The sequence below is a fragment of the Neomonachus schauinslandi genome, chromosome 2 (assembly GCF_002201575.2).
Source record: "Neomonachus schauinslandi chromosome 2, ASM220157v2, whole genome shotgun sequence".
Taxonomy (NCBI): domain Eukaryota; kingdom Metazoa; phylum Chordata; class Mammalia; order Carnivora; family Phocidae; genus Neomonachus; species Neomonachus schauinslandi.
The window spans coordinates 161886998-161910920 of NC_058404.1; the positions used below are offsets into that span (position 1 = coordinate 161886998).

General features: G+C 36.7%; 1 protein-coding gene across 1 annotated transcript in view; it reads left to right on the forward strand.

The window, feature by feature from the left end:
• SCFD2 (sec1 family domain containing 2) overlaps positions 1-23923 on the forward strand; it is a 438974-nt gene that overhangs the window by 91447 nt on the left and 323604 nt on the right. Inside the window, exon 4 of the mRNA XM_021701578.1 lies at positions 17402-17577. Coding sequence (XP_021557253.1) covers positions 17402-17577 — 176 coding nt within the window. The remainder of the gene's footprint in view (positions 1-17401; positions 17578-23923) is intronic.

Consider the following 23923-nt stretch of genomic DNA (forward strand, 5'->3'; position numbering starts at 1 on the left):
ACTGGTGTGAGGTGGTATCTCATTGTGCTTTGTTTGTTTGTTTGTTTGTTTTAGTTTCAGAGGTAGAGTTTAGTGATGCATCAGTTGCAAATAACACCCAGTGCTCTTTACATCAAGTGCCCTCCTTAATGCCCATCATCCAGATACCCCATCCCCCTACCTACCTCCCCTCCAGCAACCCTCAGTTTGTTTCCTATAGTTAAGAGTCTCTTATGGTTTGTCTCCCTCTATGATTTTGTCTTATTTTATTTTTCCTTTCCTTCCCCTATGTTCATCTGTTTTGTTTCTTAAATTCCACATATGAGTGAAATATGATCATTGTTTTTCTCTGACTGACTTATTTCACTTAGCATAATACTCTCTAGTTCCACCCATATCATTGTAAATGGTAAGATTTCATATTTTTAGATGGTTAAGTGATATTCTATTGTGTGTATGTGTGTGTGTATATATATCACATCTTCTTTAGCCATTCATCTGTCAATGGACATCTGGGCTCTTTCCATAGTTTGGCTATTGTGGACATTGCTACTATAAATATTGGGGTGCAGGTGCCCCTTTGGATCACTATGTTTGTATCCTTTGGGTAAATACCAGCAATTGCACTACTAGGTATTTATCATTGTGGTTTTGATTTGTATTTCCCTAATGTCGAGTGACACTGAGTACTTTTTCATGTGTCTTTTGGACATTTGGATGTCTTCTTTGGAGAAATGTCTGTTCATGTCTTCTGCCCGTTTCTTGATTGGATTCTTTGTTCTTTGGGTGTTGAGTTTGACAAGTTCTTTATAGATTTTGGATACTAACCCTTTATCTGATAAGACATTTGCAAATATCTTCTCTCATTCCATAGTTGCCTTTTAGTTCTGTTGGCTGTTTTCTTTGCTGTGTAAAAGGTTTTTATCTTGATGAAGTCCCAATAGTTAATTTTTGCTTTTGTTTCTCTTGCCTTTGGAGACATGTCTAGCAAGAAGTTGCTGCGGTTGATGTCAAAGAGGTTGTTGCCTGTGTTCTCCTCAAGGATTTTGATGGATTCCTGTCTCACATTTAGGTCTTTCATCCATTTTGAGTCTATTTTTGTATATGGTGTAAGGAAATGGTCTAGTTTCATTCTTCTGCACGTGGCTGTCCAATTTTCCCAACACCATTTGTTGAAGAGACTGTCTTTTTTCCATTGGATATTCTTTCCTGCTTTGTCAAAGATTAGTTGACCATAGAGTTAAGAGTCCATTTCTGGGTTCTCTATTTTGTTCCATTGATCTATGTGTCTGTTTTTGTGCCACTACCATACTGTCTTGATGATTACAGCTTTGTAATAGAGCTTGAAGTCTGGAATTGTGATGGCCACCAGCTTTGGTTTTCTTTTTCAACATTCCTTTGGCTATTCAGGGTCTTTTCTGTTTCCATACAAATTTTAGAATTGTTTGTTCCAGCTCTGTGAAGTATGTTGATGGTATTTTGATAGAGATTGCATTGAATGTGTGTATATTGCTTTGGGTAGCATAGACATTTTAACAATATTTGTTCTTCCAATCCATGAGCATGGAACATTTTTCCATTTCTTTGTGTCTTCCTTAATTTCTTTCATGAGTGTTCTGTAGTTTTCAGAGTAGAGATTCTTTACCTTTTTGGCTAGGTTTATTCCTAGGTTTCTTATGGTTTGGGGTTTAGTTGTAAATGGGATTGATTCCTTGATTTTTCTTTCTTCTGCCTCATTGTTAGTGTACAGAAACAGCTGACTTCTGTGCATTGATTTTTAAATCCTGCCACTTTGCTGAATTCCTGTATGAATTCTAGCAATTTTGGGGTGGAGTCTTTTGGGTTTTCTACATAGAGTATCATGTCATCTGCAAAGAGTGGAAGTTTGACTTCTTCTTTGCTGATTTGGATGCATTTTATTTCTTTTTGCCGGCTGATTGCTGAGGCTAGGACTTCCAGTACTATGCTGAACAACAGTGGTGAGAGTGGACATCCCTGCCATGTTCCTGACCTTAGGGGAAAACCTCTCAGTTTTCCCCATTGAGAATGATAATTTGCTGTGGGTTTTTCATATATGGCTTTTATGATATTGAGGTATGTTCCTTCTATCCCTATACTGCAGAGAGTTTTTATTAACAAAGGATGCTGTATTTTGTCAAATGCTTTTTCTGCATCTATTGAGAAGATCATATGGTTCTTGTCCTTTCTTTTAATAATGTGGTTTATCACATTGATTGATTTGTGGATGCTGAACTGCCCTTGCAGCCCAGGAATAAATCCCACTTGGTTGTGGTGAATAATCCTTTTAATGTACTATTGGATCCTATTACCTAGTATCTTGACAAGAATTTTTGCATCCATGTTTGTCATGGATATTGGTCTGTAATTATCCTTTTTGATGGGGTCTTTGTCTGATTTTGGGATCAAGGTAATGCTGGCCTCATAGAATGACTTTGGGAATTTTCCTTCCATTTCTATTTTTTGAAACCGTTTCAGGAGAATAGGTGTTAATTCTTCTTTATATGTTTGGTAGAATTCTGCTGGGAGGCCATCCCTGATTATCTTCTTTTTTCTGATAATTGTTTAATGCCTTCTGTTACTTCTAGTTTCCTGGAAGACTAGATATTTTTGTATCCCCTGTTGTGCCTTGTACATAGATACTCAGTTATATGATTGCCAGTGATCTTAAAGCCTACTTCTATCCCTCCCTTCCCCACAAAAAACTGAAATACCCATTCAGTCTCATGACTTTATCTTATCTGACACTTTCTCCAGTGTATCTCTCATCCCTTCCCATCCTCTCTAATAGACAGCATCTTATGTTCCTGTTGGTACTGTTTTTGTTCATATTGCTATTGCAGCAGTTACTACCAGACCCTGAGTAGTTGGGGCTGAGAATTTTTGCCTGTGCTTCTTAGTATTCTCCACACCTAACACAAGACTTTGAACTTACTCTATACCCAATAAATGTTCTTGAAATTAATAAGTACATTTTTGAATTAATACTATCAGTTGGTATTCATTATATACTTGTTTGATGGATTTCTTTTTGAGAACACTAGTTCTCAAACTTTTTGGTCTTAGAACCCCTTTACATTCTTAAAAATTATTGAGGACCTCACAAACTTTTGTTTATGTGGATTATATCTATTGACTCTTTGATAGGTAGACAATATTCCATTAGAAATTCAAGCAGGGAGAATTTTTAAAAATATTTATTAATATAAAAATACGGTAAACCTATTACATGTGAACATGAGTAATGTTTTTATGAAAAATAACTGTTTTCTAAAACAAAATAATGTAGAGTAGCACTGTTTTACATTTTTGTGCCACCTCTAATGTCTGGTTTAATAGAAGACAGCTGTGTTCTCTTATTTTCTTCTTCATTTAATCTGTTATGATACAGTATTTGGGATGAAGTGTATAAAAATAAATGGCCCTAGAAAGATATATATTTGGAAAAAGGAGGACTATTTTAATACCTTTTCAGAAAATTGAAGGCATTCTTCTTTGATACTACACCAGCTTTACAAGAGATAATTTCTTACATTTAATCACATTGTGAAATATGAAACTGTATCATTGGATTTTCCATACCGTATTACATTAAAAGCCTTTGATCTCTCTTGTGCTTTATGTGGATCTTTTATACACACGTTGTTTATACCATGTGCATTAGTCACTTGGAAAATGTTGGTTCTCTAAATTATGCAGATCTTCCGGTTGTTGACAGATATTATATAAAAAAACCATATTTGTTGATATCCCAATTAAATCATTAGAAAATGTTTAATTATTTGGAATATAAAGATATAGGGGCAGATATAAGCTTTCCAAAATTATAATTTTCACATGAAAACTTGACTTTTGCTCTTGACAATACAAACCTTCATTGTCCTTGAAGTGACAGGCCCATTTCATTCATTTTTTGGGAAAATGTGTAAAGGATCAGAGTTTTTCATTTGTCTTTCCCAGTAAAAATTGTGTGCCATGAAAACAGGGGCTAGTTCATTTCACAACTCAAGTAATCGCCCTAGTGCTTTTCCTCAATCCAATCATTTTACTTCAGTTTGTACCAGAGGTGCTTTTTGTATATTTCCCATTTCTTTACGCAGGATATTGATGTTTTCTTAAGGGTTGAGATTTGATAAAATTAACAGCATTTACAGTTTCATCATGACCATTCTGAAGTGAAACTGACTGCTTGTGTAATTCAGCACCACTGCCTGTATTGGTGTGATGGCCCCAGCACTTTACCCACCATTGTTTTTGTACCACGTGTAAACACTGCACCGTAACAAAATCCAGTAACATCTTAGTACTATTATGAAAATAACTTTGGCTTTTTTGACTACCTGATAGTATCTCAGGAAGCCAGAGGTCTGTGGAACATCTTTGAGAACCATCATTTAAAACAATTCCACATTCCCTGGGGTATAAGATTGGCACAATTTCCTAGAGATCATTGGAATCATATTTAGGTGTCAAAATAGAAGGGGAGAAAGCTCACTGAAATTTTTTTCTGTATATTATCCAGATCTACAGGTAATAGACTATCATTTTTATTCATTTAAAAGATATTTATTGGGGCGCCTGGGTGGCTCAGTTGGTTAAGCGACTGCCTTCGGCTCAGGTCATGATCCTGGAGTCCCGGGATCGAGTCCCGCATCGGGCTCCCTGCTCGGCGAGGAGCCTGCTTCTCTCTCTGACCCTCCCCCCTCTCATGTACTCTCTCTCATTCTCGCTCTCTCAAATAAATAAATAAAATCTTTAAAAAAAAATAAATAAAAATAAAAAAAAAATAAAAGATATTTATTATCTGCACATATTATATATTAAGTCCTTATAGGGGATAAGAAATGTATAAAATATTTTGTCTTCAAATGAATAAGTCATTTAACTTTTCTGAGTCTGTTTCTCCATCTGCAAAATGGGGGCTTAGGAGATTATCTGGTAATCTGATAATTAGATGAGGTGATTTATATGAAACATAGTGTTTGTGAAATTCAAGGTATTCTGTATAAGCAGGGTATAGTATGATGGAATTATTTATTGTCTCCTGGGCAGGTAAGTCACATTATAAACATAATGACCAATGGTCATGCAACTGCCACATGTGGGGGTGGAATTATTCTGTGTGAAGGATTTGTTCCCTGATCATCTCAGTTGGAAAATGTGTGGCTAGAGTAATGGTTTCTAGAAGTGAAAGTAGAGATTTGGGATTTAGTTACCTAGTGATTATGTTGAAACCTAAGTAGTGAATTTCTAAAGGAAATATAAGGTTGATCAACTAGAGAGAGAAGGTAGAATGGTTGAGAAGAAGGGCTGAAGGCAGAGACCTAAAGAAGACCTCTATTTAGGGGTATGACGGTAGAGAATCTAGAGAAACGGAGTTTGCACTGAGTTAATAATTAATAATGCCTGAACACTTTAAGGTCACTAAACAAATGCTTCCCTCTCATACTCCATCACCTAAAACAGAACTCAAGTTGCCTCTGCTTCTCTGTTTTCCTCATCGGCAAAATGGGAATCTGAATTTCTAACATCCCTTCTTCAAGCATCTACTCTCTGGCCCTATATTTTTAACTTAAATTGGTGCATCTTTTTTCTCTTCTTTTTTCCTCATCTGCCTCTTCCTCTTCCTCTTCATTTTTATGTTTTCTCAACATAAAAGGGATCTTCAACATGAGACTATGGGCTAGGAGTTTAAAAACCCAGGAGGATGATATGCTGAGAAAGTCCGTGGCAACAGGGTGGGATTTCTTTACCTAGAGGCTCCCCTAAGAGCAGAAATTCTTTTCCAAGTCAGAGTGGTCCCACCAAGGAAATGCCCCTTCCCTGGCAGCCTTGGATACTGCCTTCTAGATAACCGGGGTAATCTATCTGTTCCCTTCCATGCTCTCTCCTGAGTTTATAAATGTTGATGCAGTGTTTAAGTTAGCCTCAGGAAGGCTGCATTTCCAAGGAAAATCAAACCATAAATGCTTCTGGTGGTTTTATATTTCAGTGTTTTGTATAACTTTCAGGGAGAGCTGTTTATTTTCTATCTGTGACTCCTGGCCCCTCAGCAGTTACACTTGATTCCATGCTATCCTGAAAACATATTTTACAATAAACTTCTGAATTTTGGAACCATTTGATTGAATTGATTTGTATAATTAAAATGCTATTTTCGCATTAGTTTCTTACTCTATCTCTGTAATACCATAGAGCTCAAAATTTGTGTAACGAGAGACATACACAATTTAAAGGATATCCCAGGAAACCTTCAGTATATATGGAGTTACAAAATGGATATCAATTCCCAGCTGTACTTTATCTAGCTTTCACTAAACAGATGGCTGTATATACTGCCCTTCAGATCCCTATGGTAGAAGATTTATAACGTCTTCCTTCTTCCTCCTTTAATAACTTGTTTCAGCATCTAATAGTCATCGCGATCATGAAGTATTTTTCTCATTTCTGACTTAAATCTCTCCATCTGCATGTTAACCATAGTCCTTTGCCCTTCGACCTCGATAGAGGTGGGAAGCAGGCAGGTATGATTACTCTTCTATTTCTTTAATCTGTTGAAAGACAATGCTTTATCCATTGTACAAATCTGTTTATTCTACCTGAGACAGACATGATTTTATTTCAGAATCAAGAGTCTATTTAAAAAGTAATACTAGCACATGCTTCTAGAAAATTCAAATCATAATGTACATGAAATAAAAAGTGAAGGTATATCCTCCCTCCCCACCATCTTGCTCTTCAACATAATCTTTGTTCCTAAATTAGTATCTTGCTTTCCAGGCCCTTTTCTGTGTAACGAGATAAGAAAGTAAGTAAATAAATATGTAAAAATATTATGAGAACAATAAAATAAAGATGCATATTATAATATGGCAATGTCATTTTCATTGTGATTCTTTCATTAGTGTTTTGGCTACCCAACGTAAAATACCAGAAGGAAACTTAGTGATACAGTAGTGCTTCATTTTAAACATTACATGTATACTTTTAAAACTATTTTAAATTGTTAAATTTAATCAAATTTAAAAAATGTGAAGATATTGATACAACCATGGAAAACTCTTTGACAGTATCAACTAAAGCGAAGTATACACTCACCCAGCAAACATGTGGGCATATAACCAGTAGAAATGAGTGCTTATGTCCACCAAAAGACATGTAATAGAATGTTCATAGCATCATTATTTATATTGGCCCCATCTGTAAAATCTAAGTGTCCTTCAAAGCAGAATAGATGAAGAAACTGGTATAGTCAGAGCAATAAAGCATGGTTAAAAAAAAGAAAAAAGATTGAGATTCTGGATAATGTTGAACAAAAGCTAAACACAAAAGAGTACATATGTATAACTTCATTTATATGAGGTTCAAAAGCAGATAAAAAATCTGTGGTGGTAGAGATAGAAGTAATGGTCTACCTTTGTGGCATTATTGACTGGATAAGTATATGTATATGGAGGAGTCTTCTAGAGTATTGGGCATATTCTTTATGTTGATCTGGATAGTGGTTACATGGGTAGATACATATGTAAAAATTAATTGAACTATGCACTTAATATTTGTATACTTTGCTTTATGTTATACTCCTCACTTTCCACGTCTGTCATACCTGAGGCTTCTGAGTCTGGTGTTGCTGTTACCTTCTGCGGAGGTAGCTCCCTCTGCTGTACCACCTTTTCATGTATTCTGGGCAAAGCCTTTTTGGGTGGCTGAGGGTAGGCATTTTATTTTTATTGTTTTGCTCCATCATTTAGTACTCTTCCATTCCTCTTTTATCGTCCATGCATTTATACTTTAAATTTTTAAAGTTAAAATTTTAAAAATTTAAAAAGTTAAAATTTTTAAAAATATGATAAAAATGACAGTATTATTATTATATTAAAAAATTAGAGTTCACTTCTAATTACTTGAATATTCTCATTTCTGCTTTTCTCAGTTATAACTAAGTATAACTAAGTATCATTGTGTCTCCCAATGGAAAATTCCATTCAGGTTTTATTCCAACATATGTAGATCTATAGCAGTGTATCTTTTTCGTAACTAAGGAAATTTGGGAATGGGCTTTTTCTTGGGTGATGAAAATGTTCTCAAATTATATGGTGGTGATAATTACACAACTCTGTAAATATACTCTAAACCACTCAATTGTATAATTTAAGGGTGAATTTTATGGTATGTAACAAAACAAAATACAGCCAAAGTTTAAGCATAAACTGAGTAACTGTCCTAAAATGTAGAAAAAAACAGGAAATGGAAAAGATGATAGAAAAGATAAAAGATATAGAGAACCAATCCAGGATATCCAAAAACTATATTAGAAGTTTCAGAAAGAAAGAGAAAGCAGAGAATAAGAAATTAGCAAAGGAAGAATGTGAGACTTTCTCAGATGTGAAGAAAGACATAGTCAAATTGAATAGGCTTACTGAGAAGAAACTGGGAAGAATAAAAAGACCTCTAAGCTAGACATAATAACTGTGAGTCCTTAGAGTACAAGAGAATAAGATCCTAAAGGCCCCAAGATGGAAAAAAGAAGCTCACCTACAAAGGAACAGGAATGAGACTGGCACACATTCTTTATCAGCAACCCTGAAAACCAGAAGATAATGAATAATGCATTATTGGCCACCTAGAATTCCAGACCCCAATAAACTATCATGAAACTTTGAGGACAAGAAAATGCCTTTTCAGGGATATAAAAACTCTGCTTTCTTCAGAGTTCCTTTTCTGAGGTTACTTAAAGATGTCCAGTAAGAAAAGGCAGTATACCAAGAAGGAAAAATCAGGGATTTAATGAAACCGTTCCAACAGAGGAGAGCAATAAAAGGAGTTCCAGGCTGCTGGCTGTGCAGAAAGGCCTAGAAAACAATCTGCCTGTGTTGGAATGGGAGAATGAAAGGTTTGACAGTATTCAGGGAGGGTAAAAAAAACCCCAGACTCCAAAGATAGGATACTGTATTGGAGGTTAGAATACTTTAAAGCTTTGGTTAAGTAGATAATGCAAAGGAAGGGAGGGAGGGAGGAAGGAAGGAAGGAAAGAAGGAAGGAAGGAAATATGCCACAGAGCATTCTAGAAGCAAAGTGTATTATATGCATAAGGAAAGGTAATCATAGCACATAATTTGGCTCTGTCATTAATAGTTATATCATTTATACTGATGTAAGCACTATTGATTGATTTTGAACTTTTCTAATGAAACCATAGAAAAAGCACATAAAAATAAATATGGTTACAGAACAAAATATAAATGCCAGTCATTGTGACAAGGTAAAACTAAAAGTACAGTTGATTTGCAAGATGAAAGGGGGGAACTAAGAAGTAAGGGGGAAGTATAAGGGGGCTATTATTCTCTTCTTAGAACATGAAAAGCCGTAAGATACCATCTGTATTCGACAGAACAAAAAAGAAAGTTTTAGTATATAATGTATGTTACAAAGATAACCAACAGATGGGGGCAAAATGTTTGAAATCTTTTGTCTGCTTATAGACTATCTCACAATCTCTTTATTGTGTGTTCCTGTCCCTTTTCATTTTTTTCTGTCATTCTGATGGAGTAAGGAGAGGATATACACTATGTGCTCAGTCTACCTTCTGAGTCTGTTGTATGTTTTGTTTTGTTTTAAAGATTTTATTTATTCATTTGAGAAAGAGAGAGAGCACAGAGGGAGAGTGAGAGGGAAAAGCAGACTCCCTGCGGAGCATGGAGCCCGATACGGGGCTTGATCCTAGGACCCTGAGATCACGATCTGAGCTGAAGGCAGACGCTTAACTGATGGAGCCACCCAGGCACCCCTGAGCCTTTTGTATGCTATTCACAGAACTCCTAAACCATCTTTCATGCACAAGATTCTGGCTCTCTTATGTCAACTGTTGAATTAGCATTCGAAATTTTCTCTGATGGTGCTGTCAAAAGCTTAATTTTAGTAGAGTTGTCACGTTTGATATATATATTGTTGTGGGTGTTTTTGCTATAATGTGTATACATTCCTGGAAAAGTTGTTTTGCAAAATCACATATTAGGATAAAAAAATACCATTAGTGGAGGCCCATTCAAAAATCTTTGCAGATTAATAATCAGAGCACTGACAAAACCAGTAAGAATCTTGATAAAATACCAGTATAGTTAAAAAGATGTGCTAAATTTCTAGAAATAAAGAAATGTTACAGCTTATACAGGACTTTATGTGAACAAAAGAGTTGAAGGTAGCTCACTGGAAGGGGATATGAAGAGGAGTAGAGGCTGTTTAGTTGCACTGAAGATCAGGGAGAATCAAACAGGAAGCACTTCCAAGATAGGGCACGTGGCCAGGCAGAGCCAAGGGAAAGAGCTAGAGATGCATGGGCACTGCATACCATGCTTGGTTCCTCTCCTGGCTTGCGGTGTTCAGCTGTGTTTGTTTACTTTGTGTTCAGCTGCTGTTATTAGGTGGCACAAAATGTTGAAATAATGAGAAAAAAACAAATGAACAGATGTGACTTTTGTGTAATATTGAAATTATTCTGTTTGGCAATTGTGTATGAGCAAATAAACCAGAGTTTCAGCAGGACCTCTTATATATAAGTATTTTAATGTACTGCGCCTTTATTATATTAGAAAAATGATTAAAAAGGAGACAATTGAAATGCTGATTTTTGGGAATGCAAGACTTAAAACACCTAGGTTTGTTTATTCAAATTTCATACACTGTTTTCATGAAAATGATGAATAAAAAACATGCAATGACAGTCTTATTATTTCTATTGCCAAGAGGTTTTAAAAAAATTTAGTAGCTAAATATGGTATTTTAGACAAAATTTCTGGTGGTGGTTGCTTTCTACCATTAAGGCACAGTTTTATGATTAAATCAAACCCGGCATTGACAGAATATTCTTTATTTTATTTTATTTTTTTATTATTATGTTAATCACCATACATTACATCATTAGTTTTTGATGTAGTGATCCATGATTCATTGTTTGCGTATAACACCCAGTGCTCCATGCAGAACGTACCCTCCTTAATACCCATCACCAGGCTAACCCATCCCCCCACCCCCCACCCCTCTAGAACCCTCAGTTTGTTTCTCAGAGTCCATAGTCTCTCATGGTTCGTCTCCCCCTCTGATTCCCCCCCTTCCAGAACATTCTTTATTTTAAGCATATCAACAAAGAATCATGTATGTATAGATATGTGTAGATATTTTAAATATATTTTAACCACAAAACAGGTTGAGAAAATTATAATTTATCAAGTGTATGTAGTTAATGGAAAAATAGGCTCCATGATGCATTTGATTTCAGTTGAATTCAATATTGTAAGGATCACAAACAATATTAAAATGTTAAATCCTTTTGTTTTCCAAATCTGTCCACTTTCCCTTAAGAGATAATTATATTTTAATAAGGATTTAAAAATATATAGAGAATTGATGGTTGATAAAGTTTTATGTTTTTCTCTTAGCTAAATCTAAGTAAGAAGCCTATTTCTCTTTCTTAAAAACTCTTAAAAAAAAAAAAAAAAGAAAGCCCAATAGCTTTTCTTACTTGAAAACTATTTTTCAGATTTCAAATCATCATCTTTCAAAAAGTTGCTGTATATTATACAGTCTTGATATCAAATAACCTTTGTTTTTATGGCCTTAAAAAGTGTGTGGCAAGGCCTTCTGAATGGACATTTTAAAATCACCATGTAAGTTTGCATGCCAAGCTTTTGTTGTTGTTGTTGTTGTTTTCTGATATGAGATATGAATACATGTCCTGCTCTTACTTTTTCAGCACCTGCTTCTGGTTGTTTGCTGTTTTAGTTGATGTGAACTGAGCAGCTTTCTCAAGTCATCAGTCTCATTGTAGCATTTTTGGCAGTCAGTTAGTTGATTTCCATTTGTTTTATGTAAGGTTGTGATTAACTTTAAGATTTTGAAAATCTCACTAGCCTATATTTTATTTTATTTATTTTTTAAATTTTATTTTATTATGTTATGTTAGTCACCATACAATACATCATTAGTTTTTGATGTAGTGATCCACGATTCATTGTTTTCGTATAACACCCAGTGCTCCATGCAGTATGTGCCCTCCTTAATACCCACCACTGGGCTAACCCATCCCCCCACCCTCTCCCCTCTAAAACCCTCAGTTTGTTTCTCAGAGTCCATAGTCTCTCATGGTTCCTCTCTCCCTCCGATTCCGCCCCCCCTTCATTTTTCCCTTCCTTCTCCTAATGTCCTCCATGCTATTCCTTATGTTCCACAAATAAGTGAAACCGTATGATTATTGACTTTCTCTGCTTGACTTATTTCACTTAGCATAATCTCCTCCAGTCCCATCCATGTTGATGTAAAAGTTGGGTATTCATCCTTTCTGATGGCTGAGTAATATTCCATTGAATATATGGACCACATCTTCTTTATCCATTCTTCTGTTGAAGGGCATCTTGGCTCTTTCCACGGTTTGGCTATTGTGGACATTGCTGCTATGAACGTTGGGGTGCATATGGCCCTTCTTTTCACTACATCTGTGTCTTTGGGGTAAATACCCAGTAGTGCAGTTGCTGGGTCATAGGGTAGCTCTATTTTTAATTTTCTGAGGCACCTCCACACTGTTTTCCAAAGTGGCTGTACCAACTTGCATTTCCACCAACAGTGTAAGAGGGTTCCCCTTTCTCTCCATCATTTGTTGTTTCTTCCCCTGTCCATTTTTGCCATTCTAACTGGTGTAAGGTGGTATCGCTGTGGTTTTGATTTGAATTTCCCTGATGGCTAATGATGATGAACATAAGATACCTCGGAATAAACCTAACCAAAGAGGTAAAGGATCTATACTCTAGGAACTACAGAACACTCATGAAAGAAGTTGAAGAAGACACAAAAAGATGGAAAAACATTCCATGCTCATGGATCGGAAGAATAAACATTGTTAAAATGTCTATGCTACCCAGAGCAATCTATACCTTCAATGCCATCCCGATCAAAATTCCAGTGACATTTTTCATAGTGCTGGAACAATCCTAAAATTTGTATGGAATCAGAAAAGACCCCGAATCACCAAGGAAATGTTGAAAAAGTAAAACAAAGCTGGGGGCATCACGTTGCCCGATTCCAAGCTATATTACAAAGCAGTGGTCACCAAGACAGCATGGTACTGGCACAAAAACAGATGTATAGACCAATGAAACAGAATAGAGAGCCCAGATATGGACCCTCAACTCTATGGTCAAATAATCTTTGACAAAGCAGGAAAAAATATGCAATGGAAAAAAGACAGTCTCTTCAATAAATAGTGCTGGAAAAATTGGACAGCCACATGCAGAAGAATGAAACTCGACCATTCTCTAAGACCATACACAAAGATAAACTCAAAATGGATGAAAGACCTTAATGTGAGACAGGAATCCATCAAAATCCTAGAGGAGAACATAAGCAGTAACCTCTTTGATATTGGTCACAGCAACTTCTTTCAGGATACATCTCCAAAGGCTAGTGAAACAAAAGCAAAAATGAACTTTTGATACTTAATCAAGATAAAAAGCTTCTGCACAGCAAAGGAAACAGTCAACAAAACAAAGAGGCAACCCACAGAATGGGAAAAGATATTTGCAGAGAAAGGGCTGGTATCCAAGATCTATTAAAGAACTTCTCAAACTCAACACTCAAAAAACAGATAATCAAATCAAAAAATGGGCAGAAGACATGAACAGACACTTCTCTGAAGAAGACATACAAATGGCTAACAGACACATGAAAAAGTGTTCACTAGCGTATATTTTAAAGCACCTGTGTGACCTACTTCTTTACTGAATTCCAAGCAGCATGTTATGGAGCAAAAAGAAATCTGCTATCAAGATGTACCTAATGAAGTGTTACTGGCATTTGTACGTAAAAAAAAAAAAAAAAAGCTATATAGAGGGGAACAGAATAGGGCAGCAAAGGCAAATAATTACTAAATTCACAATGTAGTGTGTTGTTGCATTTCCAATTACCAAATTCTCTATACTCATTTGTTCCTTTGGATCACATGCCTTAGGTGGGCAGGCAGCATTACGTAAATAAGATGACTAGAGGCTGAGCTAGGAAATGCTAACTAGATAAAAAGTTCACCTATGTTTTTGAATCAAAGAAACTCTTATCTTTAAATTGAATATATGGTTATTACAACAGAAATCTAAACAGACCTTCTGATGACTTGCTCTGATGATTTCTCTCTATAAGACAGTTAAATTGGAAATGGGTTATATGTATTTTGAGCTTAATTCTGCCTCCTTAGTTAAGGAGATAGGGTTGGACAGTTCAGCAGTTTTGAATCTTAAAGAGCCTTTCACGCTTTCAAGACATTTTGTATTTTTCCTCAGCAGTATTACTGCAAACATGATTAAGTAATTATTTGTATAATTGTTTAATGAACATCTCTCTTGATAGACTAAGCTCTATGTGTACAGGAACCGAATTGCCATCACCAGGAGTACAATGTGTAAACAAATACATGGAGGTCATGGCAATCATTGATTGAACGCATTTCATGTGAAAATTTTTTTAATAGGCATTAAAAGATGTCATTGTGTAAACATGTTATCGTTTGCACAAAAGGCCTCCATCCCTAAATGAGAATGATATGTAATAGATTGAATTAAATAGGAGGGTATCAAGGAGACATTTGTCTTTTATATTTGTTCACTGTGAGGACAAAGAGTTTTGTCTGATTTGTTTGCAGGTTTATTTCTAGCAATAAGAACAGTGTCTGTCACAGAAATATGTGTTGAATCAATGACTTAATAAAAGTAATGGCACAATTTAATAATAAGAAAGTAAACAACCTAATAAAAAATGGGCAAAAGATTTGAACAGACACTTCACCAAAAAAACATACAGGATGGCACATAAGCACATAAAAAGATGATCAACATTATTCATCATTAGAAAAATACAAATTAAAACCACAGTGAGATGTTGCTACACATGTATTAGAATGACTAAAATAAAAATAACTGGCAGTAGCAATGGCTGGTGAGGATGTGAGGTACTAGAATTCTCATGGGTTGCTGGCAGGACAGGCTGCTTTGGAAATCAATTTGTCAGTTTCTTACAAAGTTAAACATACATTTAGCATATGACCCAGCAACCCCAGGTCTAGAAATTTACCCAAGAAAAATGAAACCATTTGTCCACACACACATACTCACATGAAAACCTAAACATGGATATTTGTGAAGGCTTTATTCATAATTTCTAAAAAATTGGAACTAGTCCAAATGATCACTAACTGGTGAATGGCTAAATGAATGGCTAAATAAACTATGACACATTCATACAATGGAATATTATTCAGCAAGAAAAGGGAGCAAACTACTAATACAAGCAACAACAAGGACGAATATCAAATGCATTATGCTGAAGTGAAGGAAGCCAGAATCAAACGGCTCCATACTGTATAATTCCATCTATATAACATTCTGGAAAAGCTGAACTATGGGACAGAGATCAGATAAACACAGAGAAGTGCTCACAAGGGCTGGGGTGGAGAAGGAGAATTGACTACAAAGAGGGTAAAGTCTTTGGAATGATGGAAATGTTCTGTATCTTGACTGTGATAGTGCTTACCCAACTATATGCATTTGTCACAATTCCTAGAGCTGTACACCAGAAGAAGGGTGAACTTTATGTAAATTATACCTTAATAAACCTGACTCAGAACCAGACAAAGAAGGAGTTGATGAGGCTCTTCTCTGTAAGTAGTTAAGCAAGTAGATCATTAGCTTGCTGCCTTGAGAATCAGGAATGAACTCAGACCTTACCAAGGAACCAAAGAAATGAGTGAGGCTTGCTTCACTACTTACCATTCCACTATTCTTATTCTTTCTGTTGCAGGCGTATAACTTTCTTGTGGCAAGGTCTTTGGTTTTTATGTATTGTGATCAAAAACCACTTATTAAGTGATACCTGATATTTAGCATTGTGTAAGACACTGAACTCCCAGTGCCTCAGGTGGGTCTAACAGATGCAGCACATGCCTTGTTTGCCACCCCGTAGAGTTGCTATGAGAATCAGAAGATGGCATGCTTGCACTATGTAAACTGTAAGGTGCTAAGTAAATATAGGTGATTTCATTGCTAAATATTAAACCTAGATATAATAAACAAACTTGGATTTCAGGCCTTGGAGAGCAACCCACAAACATGGTATGGATAAGGTGTGTAGGAAAGATTTACCTGACCTGCACCTATGTTTGGCCCCACTGCTACCTCCTTGTCCAATGGAGAGAATCTGGTGTTCAGGAGTTTTGTCCATAGCACCCATGATCAGCAGGAATGCAGTTTGATACGTTGGACAATGTGAAGTGACTCAAAGAACTGCAATAGGCAAATGTTGGACTTAGAGGCTCTAAAGGAGTGAATCTTCAACAAACGTTTTGTTTTTCTGTACTATCTAGTCTTTTATGAGATAGGGCTCTTGTTTTAGTCTAGGTGACCATTGTAGTAAATGTGCTTTATCACTCATACGCAGTGTTTTCTTCTGATGCCTCATCTTCCAGTGTTTTTGCCACCCCAGGTCTCCATAGATTTTTATTTCATGTGACAGCCAGCTTTGATCCTCATGAATATTGTCATGAACCCACTGATATCAGTGATAAGGTTTTAGCCACAGTTGTAACGGATTTCTCTTCTTACTTTCTATACATACCCACACCATTAGAAATTTTGCCTTTTTGCTTCTTACATCGCTATGTACTCTGCTTGGAGAGGCACTCCATGTTGAGCTCAAAGAATGCTTATTTGGATGACTTTGAGAATTTATTTGTGGGGCATTGCAGAATTATAAAATAAGTTCTACTAGTAATATAGCCTTGGCCAGATCACTTAATATGTTTCTCTACTTGTGTGTTTTCTTTAAATTTTTAAATTTTTATTTATTTACATTTTAAAGATTTGTTCATTTATTTTTAGAGAGAGAGAGAGCATGAGTGGGAGGGGCAGAGGGAGAGAGAATCTCAAGCATACTCCTTGCTGAGTGTGGAGCCTGATGCAGGGCTTGATCTCATGACCCTGACATTACGACCTGAAGTGAAACCAAGAGTCGGACACTTAACCAACTGTGCCACCCAGGTGCCCCAGTTTGTTTTTTTTTTTTAAGTGGGCTCCATGCCCAGCATGAAGCCCAATGCAGGGCTTGAACTCAGGACCCTGAGATGAAGACCCAAACTGAGATCAAGAGTCGGATGCTTAACCAACTGAGCCACTCAGGTGCCCCCTGTTTCTTTACTTGTAAAAGGCAGGTAATAGTTTCAAATTTGCTACTGTCACCATATTGTTGTAAGAATCACAAGAGCTTAGGAAAGCTTGCAGCCAACTCTGAAATTCTGTGCCAGTAGGAAGCAGTAATATTATTAATGGCATTCTTCTCATGATTTTACTACTGATAAATTATTATGTTTCTCCAGGGAGAGCCACTCCGGGGCAGCTCATGTCCTATATTCAGCTCTTCAAGAACAACGTCAAAGCTTTAGTGAATCACTGTGGGCTCCTACAGCTTGGGCTGGCCACAGTTCAAACTCTGAAACACCCGCAGACTGCCAAGTGGGACAACTTTCTGGCTTTTGAAAGACTTCTTCTTCAGGTATGTTGCTATGGGAGTTTCTTGGGATATTAATAGTTAAAATGCTTGCTTCCAGGAAAAAACTTTGATGTTTATTGTAGTCTTAGTAATAAGTCATATTGTTGACATATACTCTATATCATATTCTCTAAGAGCCTCCAAATTAAAATTTTAGTAGAAATTTTCCATACCTTTGATTTTTTGTTTTTCGCTTTGTTTTTATTTGGGTTTTTTTTGACAGTGACATCTTTGGCTTCTCACTCAATACCAAGAATGTTTTTTGAGCATTTGACTAACCTCTTTTCAATTTTATGCCATTTGGACCTTTCTTGATCTTAATGGTATCTTTATTCAATCCTTGCTACTTTCCTTGCAGAATATTACTACTATTTACATTTATTCTGACACTAACTAGTCTTTAATCCTCAAACAACATATAGCATGTGGCTTAAAATGATGCTTAGTAAAAGATGAATGAAGGCAAACTACATTTTTGAATGTAGTGAATTTGAAGTGATTTGTATGGGGTTAGGACCTTTTCATGATTGATGAAATATTTTCATGGAAAACTTAAAAAATTATAAAGCATTTCAAATGAAAATAAAATAATATGACATATCTATATGTACTCCCCACGTAGACTCAATGTAATTTATCCATTTTTAATATTTTTATATCCTTTTCATTAAAGAAATAAAACAAATAAAGTTGAAACATCTCTGATACTTATACCTTTCATTGCTCTGATTCTTCTTTTTTCTTTTCCAGAGGTAATCACAAACACGATTCCTTGTTTCTGTATTTTTATTAAATACTTATTTATCCATAAATAATACAGAGTATTGTGCTCTGGGTTTTACTTTTTATGTAAGTAATATTGTACTATAAATATTCCTAAACAACTTGTGTTTTCCTCTCAACATTCTATTTTTAAGATAATTCAAGTTGACATCTATAGATCTAGTTCATTTATTTGAACTATACCATACTATTTGATTATATGAATATACACTTTATTTATACAATTCATATTGTTGTATAATTAAGCTATTCTATATTCATGTGTGTGTGTGTATGTGTGTGTAGAGGGAGGGAGAGAGAGAGAGAAACAAGAAAGAATGTGGTGAATATTCTAGACCATGTGTTTTGGTATACATGTGAAAGAGTTTCTCTAGGATACATATATTGGAAAGGATGTTAGATTACTGACAATGCATATTGTTGAATTTACTAAATATCAACAAAGTGATCACCAAAGAGGTTGACCTAGTTGACCCTTCTGCTAGGCATGGATGACATTTTGTTTCCCCACATAGTGTCCAGTACTCAGTATTATCAAAGTAGAACATTTTTTAATAGTGGGTCAGTGTTATTTCTTTATATAAGTTTGCAATTCTCTGACTACTGATGAGGTTGAGCATCTTTTATAGTATTTACTGACTCTTCAGTTTTCCTCTTCTGTCAATTGCTCATACTTGTACTGTGCCCCTTTTTATCTATTGGGTAACAGAAAACTGTCTTACATCATGCAAATACTTCACTGTGGCTATGGTTTGTCTTCTAACTTTAATGCCAGTATATTGTACAAAAGTTTAAAATTTTAATATATTCTAACTAATTAATATTATCCTTTATGATTTGTACTTATTTGTGGTTTATATTAGAAATCTACTGGGGCGCTGGGTGGCTCAGTTGGTTGGGCGACTGCCTTCGGCTCAGGTCATGATTCTGGAGTCCCTGGATCGAGTCCCACATCGGGCTCCCTGCTTGGCGGAGAGTCTGCTTCTCCCTCTGACCCTAACCCCTCTCATGTGCTTTCTCTCTCATTCTCTCTCTCTCAAATAAATAAATAAAATCTTAAAAAAAAAAAGAAATAGATTTCTTTTTTTTAAAAAGATTTTATTTATTTATTTGACAGAGAGAGGAACAGCGAGAGAGGGAACACAAGCAGGGGCAGAGGGAGAGGGAGAAGCAGGCTTCCCGCAGAGCAGGGAGCCTGATGCGGGGCTCGATCCCAGGACCCCGGGATCATGACCTGAGCTGAAGGCAGACGCTTAACGACTGAGCCACCCAGGTGCCCCTAGACATCTATTTCTACCCCTGATTTCAAAACATATTGTTCTGTATTTTCTGCTAAAAATTAACTTTTGACATTTGAAATTTTAATCCACATGGAATTTATTTTTGTTTATGGTATTATTCAGATCTAGCTTTCTTTTCTTCCATATGAATAGTCTAGTCTCCCCACGCTATTTATCGAATACTCCATTGTACCATAAATTACTTACCTAAGAGTCATTTTCCTCTTTCTCATGTTGGCAGAACACCAATTTGTTCCAGTGTCTACTCTTTTCCCAAATGATTCAGGCAAATCCTGATTGCTCTCAGAGTACATTGGCATTCTCATTTCCCTACCTAATGATTAGTTTAGCAGTTCAAGCCAAAGACAAGCAAAGAGTAGTTTGCTGGAAGTGTTTCTAGGGAGGATTTTCTTTTGCCCTGACAGAAGATACGTAATGAAGAAACAGTCTCTTTTTTCTGCTTCTTGATGTTTGAGACATGAGCATTTTGTGATAATGAAGGGAGCTCACTGAGATCCTGAGGAGGACAGGCAGAACTTGGATCTTTGATGACTTTGAACCTTAGCTCAAATATCTTGTTTTGTGAGATAATAATTCTTCTCATTTTTGAGCCACTTAAAAAATGTTGGTTTTCTCAGGGCGCCTGCGTGGCTCAGTCGTTAAGCGTCTGCCTTTGGCTCAGGTCATGATCCCAGGGTTCTGGGATTGAGCCCCACACTGGGCTCCTGGCCCAGCAGGGAGTCTGCTTCTCCCTCTCCTTCATGTTCTCTCTCGCTATCTCTCTCTCTCTCTCTCAAATAAAATCTTTTAAAAAAATGTTGGTTTTCTTATTTAGAGCCAAAAGATATTCATCTTTTTCCTATTGATATGTAATGTACTAAAATACCATATAACAGTGAGTTTATTTCTCAGTTTCTAGTCTGTTTCAGTGGCCAGTTTATCTGTCACAGAATTAATACCACAATGTCTTAAAATCAGCATGTCCAGCTTATGATTTTCTTTCTAAGAGGGAATTAGATTTATTTGTGGGTATTTTAAAGATTTTAATACCACTGTGAATTGAATTTTTAAAGATTCAATTTTCTGACTGTCCGTTGCTGGCATGTAGGGAAACTCTTCACTTTTGCCTGGTGATCACATGTCCATCAACTTTGCATTGGCATTTGTGTTTGTTTCTTCCGTTCTACGCTTTCTTGATACCACTTTCTTTTTAGTGCTCTGACCAGATACTAGGACACTCTTCAACAGAGGCAGTGAAAAGAGGCATCTTCATCTTATTCCTGACTTTAAAGAAAATGTTCTAAAATTTTACCATTAAATATTGTTTGCTGAGGGTTTTTTTCTTTAATTAAGCTTAGAAAGTTTCTTCCTAAACCTAGTTTACTGAATTGTTGTTTTGTTGTTGTTTTTTATCATTCATGAGTGTTGAGTCTCATTTCTAAATTCATTATGAATTTTTTTAGATGGCTATGTAGGGTTTTTTCTCCCTTAATTGTTAAGTGGTGAATTGTATATATAATTTTTTTAATGTTAAATAATCATTATTGCATTCCTGGATAAGTTCAACTTGGTCTTACACATACACACACACACACACACACACACACACACACACAACTGGATTTAGTTTGCTAACACTTAGCTATTTTCATTTATGCTCATAGGTGAAATTAGCATATAATTTTTCTTCATTGTGCTCTGTTGTCTGGTTTTGAAACAAAGGTTATGGTAGTTTTTTTAAAATCAGGGTGAGTTTCATTTTTGTATTTTCTGGAGCTATTTATATAAGAAAGGAATCACAGTTGCTCAGCAGTGAAGTATCTCTAAGGAATCATCTCAAATAGCTCTGTTGTTTTTAGATTTAGATTTTTATTGCCAATTTAGTTATTTAAATGTTTCTAGATCTATTTAATTCTTTTGTTTCCTCTTGAGATTATTTTGGTAGTTTATATTAGCTTAAATCGGCTATTCATTTTTATTTTCAAATTTATTAGCATAAATTGATTCATAGGATTCTCATAAGAATTTAAATCTCCTTTGAATACATAGTTATATTCCATTTTTAAATGCCTCGTATTTTTAATGTGCTCGCTTTGGTCTTATTTTGGTCAGTATTAGCAGTATTTTATGAATCATTCTAAAGATTCAGCTATCTATCTCTGCATCTGTCGATCTCATCTGTACCGATGCCTATACCTATCTGTTTAAGGCCAGGAGTTCATACGAATGCCCCAATTCTAATCGAATACCACAGGGTTATTGTAGCGTTCTCCCTTTACATATTTGTAACTTCCCTCTCTGACAGTGAAGAACCTGTCTCCCATTACCCTCAACATATTTAATGACGTGACAAACTCCCCCCATACATAATCAATCTTCCATTAGAGGTGCTGCCCCTCTCATGCCCTCCGCACCTCGCCTGAGCTCTCTCTTCCTGTTGTAGGCCATGGCCAAGTCCACATAGATATTCTCTTTTGCTTCACACCCAGGTGGCCCTGCTGAAACCCCCACAGGGATGCCTTTCTTATGTCGCTTGTGCTCTGACATCTGGCGCCGTGCTACCCCTGCCTCGCCCTCATCCATGGGTGTCCTCCTCACTCCTCTCAGGCTCCAGAGCCCCCAGCAGGCCCCATCACTGCTCCCGTGGCACAGATGCCTCCTCACTCTGCAGGCTCTGGCTCCCTGCCAGAGTACTGCCATTGCCAACCCCCTGTTTACATGCTCTGACCTCCCTGCTCAGGTCCTGGCAGGGTCTTGGGGTATTACTCTCCTCCAACCTCCAATGAATGCTTTTCTCACCTCCTTTGGTTCTAACAACCCATATAGGCCTGCTGCTTCATTTCCCCCTACATCCCGTGTCCCCCCTCCTACCATGCCCTCCTCACCCCACAGGGGCCTTGGTAGACTTTTGTACCCCACCCACCCACCCACCTTGCTCAGGTTCTGATACCCTGCACTGGGCCCTCACTGCCTCCAGCTTCCCCGTGGATGTCCTCTCTATCCTCCTGGGGTTCCAACAGTGCTGGGTTCTGCCACCCACCATGTAAAGATGCCCTCCTCACCCTCCTTTGATGGCGACAGCCTGCACGGTTGCTTCCCCCACATGGATACCCTTTTTCATTCCGTTGGGCTCTGATAACCTGCTCTAGGCCTCTTCTCCAACTCCTTCCCTCCTCACTGCCCTACCACACACAACGCCCTCACCCTCTGCTTCCCGCAGCTCCAAAATCTAAAAAAGGTGTTTCAAAACAAGGCAGAGCAGTTTTCTCTCAGGAATGATAATCTTTCAACGCACTAGAGGTTTCTGAAGAAACTTGACACAGTATTAATTCTAAGCCATCTTATATTTATAATTAATCGTTAGAATCCTGTTGCATATTAGACTGCCTCAGATGTGACCACAAGACTTGGTGTGGTTCTTTCAGCAAGTGGAAAGGAATAAAAACACTGGGAAAAAGAAGTAAGCATTTAAAATGCCAAAACCCTACTTTTATCGTAATTGCACATGATCCAGGCTAGCACTGTGCTCTCAGTCATTTCTGGGTCCTTGCAAGTTAGTGCTTTAGCATAGGCGAGCTTGTAGATTGGCCATCCTAATTGCTCTTTGTTTATGGCCGTGCTTACTTTATATGGTACACACTTATCCATTAGTGTAACAAGTCCTAGTGTACGGTGAACTGTCCCTTTTATGGACTTTGGTTTGAAACTAGAGCATCTAAGTTTATTTTGAAGATGAGGGCGACTCCTAGCTTTTCCCCAAGAGCTTGAGAGCCACCTAGATGCAAATCTCAGCCAGCATTGAGAGTTGTTTATTTCTTTGGAGACTCATTTCCACCACTCTCTACCATGCGTCTGTCACCGGGACCTCAATGTTGACTTTATAACTAACATTATAGACAGTCTTGGTTAAGAAAAAGGAATTGGTCCTGAGAATCTATAATTAAACACAGGTTACTGCCTTTCCTCTACGCTACCATCTCTCAGTTCAGTGGTTTTGGCAATTTCATGACAAGTCAGCAACAGATCTGAGTACAATTCATAAGACTTACGTTTGGCTCAGGCTTCTGAAAATGACAGAAAGATAATGTTATGTGCTCAAAAGGGAAACTATTTTGAGTGTTGTTGGGAAAAATCTAATATTTATCAGCAGTGAATATGCTTTTAAAAACCAAAGGAGATAAAATACCTTCTCAACTCCTTTTCCTCTCCCTTATCTCCAAGGTCCAAAATCACAGTCTATGTTTCAGGCGTTTGGTACATGTGTGCTCATTAAAAGATAATTGTTT